The following is a 7,350-nucleotide window of genomic DNA, read 5'->3' on the forward strand; positions in this document are numbered from 1 at the left end:
TTTTGTCCCTTCATAGGTTTTTAACATAGAAATCTATTAAATGAACTATGTTTTATTATTATAATAAGAAAAATATATTAAAGTTTCTGTTTCTCTTGCTTTCCTGCATACTATTACAGATCAGAGAATGATTTTGTTCATCCACCTTCTCTAACTTTTCTTTTGATAATTTATTGATTCTGTTTTGGTGCTATTAAGGTATAATCCTTCTTTCTTTGCAGTTTAATTTGTCATGTTTCGCTTGCTACACTAAGCTAAAGCTTGACTTTTACACTTGAATATGCTATTCTTTGACAGCGTAACTTCATATTTTCTAAAGACAGTGACATCATCATAATGCAGTTAAATTATTGGCATGATGCCAAGGGAATTTTGACAATACATCCTAAAACAGAATTTTATTCTATGAAGTTGGTCGATGTCTTTACGGACCATATCGGCTACAATGTCTTCTTGATTGGACTTATCAAATGAGGTTGTTGTGTGTGTGATAACTTCACTACTCATTAATGAATGCATTTCTGTGTGATAATCATTTTGATGCTGCCATTCTTAGATTCAAATATACATTTGTATCTCGAGCTTACTACAACTACTTATGTCTTCACATTCCTCTTTCTACACATTAATTTTGACACTATCTTACACTAAGCTCATAATCGTCGAATGCCACTTGTGCATTGCACATGGCTATAACTAGTACATCGACAAACTCAAGGTTTGTATTAGACAATAGACACTATGATAGAAGGCCAAGATGCCGGTAGGTACAAAGAAAATCCATGAAGATGTTTTCTTTCAGAGGAGATTCATGCTGGGTTCTCATTAATAGAGACCTGAAGTCTCCAAGTAACATACTGGATATACATATAGTTGATTCCCATAGCAATTCCAAAACCAAAAACTGTTGAAAGTAGTATTGAATAAATTGGCGCCAAATGCAGCTGCAACAAAGTAAGTCACAAAGCATTAGCACATCAAGGGTAAACTTAAAGACATTCAAATAATCACAGGATAATATATTGAATATTGATTGCATACTTTTCCAAAAAGATGCCAATGTAATTTAATTTATGATTTAGTGATTCAATCATTATTGAGCTAAAAAAGACTTGTACACAAAATCGAGGGTTTTATCACTATTGTGAGTTAAATAAATGAGAAAAGATACAATAACACACAAATTACATATCGAATTTTGACATCAATTTAAATGGTTAATGCAATACAAATAGGTGGTTAATTATGTTCAGTTAATGACTATAACAAGGTGTCACTGTCACATTTATTGTAAGAAGATATAAGCATCAACTCGGGAAATTAAGGAAGGCAAGAGTTGTTGCCATTTAGTAGGCATGTGATTTATTTAGCATTATTCCAGGGAAATGATAACAAGAAATCTCAACATTCTAACTCACCATAGTATAAAACAGATGTACAGTTACAGCCACAAGTGCAAACTCAAGAGCAGCATATGTCCATATATACTCTTTGATAGCTGAAGACAACACAAGTAAGCATTCATTTAACATTCAAAGAAAGAACAATATTATAACAAAGAAAAACAAAAGAATTACAATTCTGTTTCAGAGTTTATACCAAGGACGATTGCAAAAACAGACCCCAGGAGGCCCAAGGTAAAGGAAAATGGTGCTGACATAATGATAGCTTGAGTCTTCAAATCAGGAAGCTAAACAGTGGGAAAAAAAACTAAGATCAGAGTATGAAGAAATTATTTTTTTCTCTACTTTTCATTCAACTGATCAAACACTAAACATATAGGATTAACAAAGAAATTGAAAAGGAAACAAAAAATAGGCAATTTCTTAAGTGCCATTTACTTTGTGAAAACTTTTTTTGTTTTCCTTTTTTCAAATATGTATTCATTTTAACTTGCTAATAAGAAGATGTGAGGCTCTTGAAATGAACCATTGTGACATAGAAAAGATGAAATGCTACAAATGAAAACACTCTTTTGGCGTATTCATTGTTTTCAAAAATTGCACACAATTATTCACTTCAGGAGTCCAGTATCTCCTTGTTATCAAGTAAAATTAGCACAAATTTTAGGAAATGAGAAAATAGAAAATGCTTTCGCAAAATAAACAGGGCCTTATTATTTTGATTAAAGGCAATGTTAGTAGCCGAGTTTACAAGGCAAATCACAATTTAGATGGTCATGCCTGGACCTCTTTCTTAAACTTCTTCAGGAGTCTCAGCTTAACAACTTGAGCTATGCAGTAATTTCTAATGAAATTCAGGATTCCCTTCCAATAATGACATATATAAAATCAACTGTATTTGAGCAGGGAAATGTCTGAAAAGGATTGTAATTTTAATGGCACCTCATAAGTCAGAACATTGATCGTTCTGACTCCTTTTAGGAAAGGGGAGTATGTGATCTTAGTAATGCAAAGCTAGTTACTTACTGCCTATTTTTTGCTTCCACTCACCGTCTAGTACGATATATATATATATATATATATATATATATATATATATATATATATATATATATATATATATATAAACATTTACATGAATATGAATAAGTTGTGTTTGAAGTTCTTTACGATTTATCTGAATTATAATGCTTATAACTTGTAAGGAACCTAACAGATTCAAAAATCAAGTAGATGCCAGAAAGTAAGAATAACATTCAAACAATCAAGTCAGCTAATTAATACACACAAAGCAGTGATCTGGAAGACGTTAGTTATTTCGAAAGTAATATATCAAAGCAAAATAGGCATACCAGTAGCTGTTCAAGGAAGAAAAAATAGCATATTGTGCTTATCAGGACAAGCACCACAAAATCTTGCCAGGCACTGTAAAAAAAATAAAGCAAAATTAATACTAAATAAGTTAAATAAGAACATTGATAATCAGTTATGCAAAAAGTATCTGTGCTAAAAGCACAAAAAATAATATTGATAACTTAATTTGAAAACACGGATCTCAAAATCACCTTATTGCCTCTGAATTAAAGTTCTGGTGATCCTGAAGCTGTCTGTTTCTTCGTTGAATAGAGCTGGATACACGGAGCAAGGTTACTGGTAAATTCTGAACCTCTTTCCCGCATATTTCACATTTGTTGGTTCCTTTTGTGTTGAGCCATTTGATTAAACATTCTTCATGCACCAATCTCAGGTCACCTTTACAATAGCATTCCATTTTAAAGGTATTTCCTTCATCGCACTCATCAAGACATATCCTGCACACCGCTGCCTCTTCAGGAATTTCTTCATCTTCAGTAACTTCTACTGGCGCAGGAGTTATTTGATCTGATTGGCCAATAAATTTTGTTTTAGTATGAAAAGTTCCTGTAAGCTTAAAATATGGCATAAAAACAACACGAAAATAACTCAATGTCGATAACAAATGAACAGGTCAAAAATAGTCCAGCAATCTGATACACAAACAAAATGTTTTCGTTTTGTCTATTCAACAAGCAACATTTTCAAGCCTCTCACTGGTCAAGACAACTCCTACACATTAAAGGATTATATGATCTAGACAATTTATTTATGATAAAAAATCACTTAACTAAAAAAATGTTAACATCAAAGAATCCACTTAAGAGACCAACTAATTTGATTCCATGAAACAAAAGGACGCGATGATAGAAGAAACACCACAATAGATAAAAAAAAAAAAAAAAAAAAAAAAAAAAAAAAGTAGCAAATTTCAACCTTGGAAAGTGGATTAGATTTCTTCATGCATATAAATTTGAAATTGAAAAATGTAAGTCTGTTTGAAACTGCAATGACACAGAGTAAATGACATGACATACCGTCATTTGTATCTTCTTTGTCCTGTTCACTGCGGGTATTGAAAGAAACAGATCTTACAATAACAACATTTCGTCCAGGTATCGAAAGGGACCTTGAAACCTTAGATTTAACATCTTTCTGCACAAAGTTAGCAACAATCAATTTCCCCAAAAAAAAAACTCCAATATCCTAAGACAAAGCATAATTTGATGCAACTGTGCTGTGTATCAAATGCTACAGAAAGATTAAAAACGAGTTTGAATCAACAAGTCAACATTCTTGTTTAAAGTACATCATTGAAAATCTCACATATGACCAGTTTCATCTTTCACCTTTTGGTAGAGACGCATATACTTAGTACTTAGTATCTTTGATAACATATTCGATCGATACACTCTGATTTGTGAGTGTAATAGGACTCTTAACCTTGAATTTAACTATGGAATAAAGTCAGCATATTTGAAAATCCACAAACAAGGAAACTCGATGAAATAGAAGAGGACTTACATGTGGCTTAATCTGTTGTTCATTATATGTCCTTGCAGACACGGGGGTGGCAGCAACTGAAGGGGATAGATTTGGTGCATGGGAAACAGGAAGAGAATTACATCTTGACCATGGAATTTCAGATATGGAGGTCATACTAGTACTCTCTGCAGCTGTCTTAGGGTCTGAATTAAGAAGGCTGCTTCTTTCACCATCTGCTGCTACATTCACTTTTTTTTTTAAGCTCAAAGCCCGCAAAAAGCCAGGTGATGATTTCCCTTTAGAAAAACTTTGAGAGTGGTCCAGAACCTTTCCACCAGCGGTGCTACCAAACCCTAAAGGTCGTGGTGGAACTTGAAGTGAAATATCTGGACGCCTCCCATTAGCTCCACTGTCTGATACTTCTTTGTTAAGCCCGGTCTCAGTCTGGGTAAAACAAAGACAGTTCAACAACAACAAAAAAAGATTAGTCCCAACAATTATCCATAATGTGTCAAAGCACCACATAAATATATCAATCAGTAAACGAGAAGTGAAAAATACAATGCAAGTACTTCAAAAGATCGCATACTAACACGATTCCGTGATGAATGACTAGCCATCCTCTCCTTAACAAGCTAGTAATTATCAGAAATTCTCAAGTAACCAACCATTAAAGACAATAACAACAGAAACATCTATAAATTTCTTTCTACTAACTCTTGAGACGATGCAGTTAATAAAAAGAAATTCTTATATATCCTAGTGACATCAGCTACATGGATCAAACGATGCCATAATGTTCTATCTTACAACCTCATTAACTTCAATGACTTTCAAAAATACATACAATTGCAATGTCCATAAACTAAAATTAAAAATTCCTCACCATCAATTCAAGGTTAAAATCATCGCTGCATAATAAAACAACCGCATGCATGATTTTTTTTTTTCTTCCCCTTTTTTCCTAATTGAAACTTTCACTGCCACTGCCAACAACAGATCTACAAAACCATGTTGTAATTTGCAGGACATGCATGACCATGAAATGCTCACAAGTAAGTTAGCCATTCAAGCATTGAAATTGAAACATCACACGTGTCTAAATTCATCCTCACTCTCACACTCCATAATTAGATTCACATCAACATTCTAAATATAGAAACAAACAAAATTCAGAAAAACTAAAAAATCTTCTTAAGTAAGCACTTACTAAGCTAAATATAGAAAACCCTTTGCATCAAATAGATCAAACATTAACAAAAAACATGAAAATCAAATACCAATTAGTTTATACTACAAACCCACCAAGAGGGACTAAAGAGAAGATTAAAAAGCAAAGAAGTTTGTCGTGTTTAAGATGTGAATGATAAGAGAAGAACCTGATGGGAAATCTTGGGAGCTTCATCACTGGCTAATGGTTGATGTTGTTGCATTATTGGAGTGAAAAGCGAAAGCAAGAAGAAAAGTTAAGGAAGAAAGAAGAATAAAAAGGAAAGAGATGAGAGAGAGAGAATCCAACAAAGATACAGTACAACTTACGCAGAACAAATATTTTGAGGATGTGTGTCGTTTCTTAAATTATTTACATGTGCTCTATTCTTGATAATTACAGACACAGACATGCCATCAATCATATGTTGCTGTCTACGATAAATCTATCCTCATAATAAAATTATACTTCCACCGTCCAATATTACTTAACACAGTTGACTCTGATACATGTATCAATGAATATTTTTTATCTTTAATATTTTTAATTCTCTATTAAAAAAAATTATGAAAATTTAATATTTATTTAAATTTTATTTTTTGGAATAAATATAATTTTATCACTTAAAAAAATTATAATTTTATCACTTAAAAAAATTATAATTTTATCACTTATATCTAGATCTGAATTTTTTGTCACTTTATTTTACAACAAAGAAAAGGTAGGTAAATGTTTAAAAAAAAAAAAAAAAAGATTAAGGTAGGTAAGTAGGTAAGTATAAAAAACAAATAAGGAAGGTTGAGAGAAAGAGCAAAGATGTTTCTTCACTTTGTTTTTGTTGTGGCTGGTTTCTCCGTTTCCAGTGCAAAATGTCCCGGTTCTTTCATAATGTTCCAATTTCACGTGTTCTACTTTGATTTTTAACTTTATTACAAAAAATGTTTGATACATACACAAGTAAATTTAGGAAAATCTTGGTCTTATAAAAGATTTTCTCAGCTCAACTTAAATTATGCACCTTGTAAAAAAGAGTGAAGATGATTTAATTTGATTTTCTCAGCCTAAATATAACTCATCTAGGCTGAAAGCTGTCAAATGGGTCAGTCCTATCCAGCCTACCTTGATCTGGTAGGTCAGCTCATATAAATGAGCCACATTGGGTTGACCCCTATGAAGCCGGATACTCGAAAATTGTGCCGTATCCGTGTCGGATACGTATCGGATACCGATACTCCGCGGATACTCCGGATACCGTATCCCAGGAGTATCGGAATTAATTATTTTAATTTAAAATATATATTTTATCGGATACTTAAAAGATACTCGACGGATACACACAGATACTTATAAGATACTTCACACAGACGTATCCAAAAAAAATGAAGTGTATAAAAATGAGATTGTGTTGTGAAAATTTAAGATACAAATCACTATAATTACTTTTCAATTAACAAATTAAATATTATGATTTTGGTGGATGAAAGTAACGAGAGAGAGGAGATTTAATCAATCAACATTAAACAAACTTTGTTTTGAGTTCTTTTATTGATACATTTGTTTGTTGATATCCTAACATATGAATGAAAATAGAATATGATTTATACAAAAACTTTACATTTTTTATTTTGATCATATGTATTTTATTTTATTTTTAAATTGTAACTTTTATGATTATATAGTATGAGTAATCAATGTTTTTTTTTAAGTATTTTACACGCATATAAATTTTAATATAAATATTTTGTTAACGTATCTTAGCCGTATCGTATCCTAAATTTTAAAAATTTCGCGTATTCGCGTACCCGTATCGTATCGTACCCGTATCGCACTACGTATCCGGGCTTCATAGGTTGACCCACTTGATTTATGAGCTATCAAAATTGAGCTCAACCAATTAGT

At 32.0% G+C, this 7,350-nt stretch overlaps 1 protein-coding gene across 1 annotated transcript; it reads right to left on the bottom strand.

Moving 5' to 3' along the window:
* Positions 1 to 328: 328 nt before the first annotated feature.
* LOC146944383 (uncharacterized) lies at positions 329 to 5,787 on the bottom strand. The gene is made up of 8 exons (XM_085742767.1): positions 5,621 to 5,787; positions 4,281 to 4,685; positions 3,794 to 3,911; positions 2,969 to 3,284; positions 2,756 to 2,828; positions 1,600 to 1,690; positions 1,419 to 1,498; positions 329 to 944 (listed from the first exon to the last, which is right to left on the bottom strand). The coding sequence occupies exons 1-8, from the start codon at positions 5,672 to 5,674 to the stop codon at positions 810 to 812; spliced, it is 1,272 nt and encodes a 423-aa protein (XP_085598893.1). The 5' UTR covers positions 5,675 to 5,787; the 3' UTR covers positions 329 to 809.
* Between the last annotated feature and the right edge of the window lie 1,563 nt (positions 5,788 to 7,350).

The sequence above is a fragment of the Medicago sativa genome, chromosome 2 (genome assembly GCF_051527215.1).
Source record: "Medicago sativa cultivar Bolivia chromosome 2, Bolivia_mono, whole genome shotgun sequence".
NCBI classification, from domain to species: domain Eukaryota; kingdom Viridiplantae; phylum Streptophyta; class Magnoliopsida; order Fabales; family Fabaceae; genus Medicago; species Medicago sativa.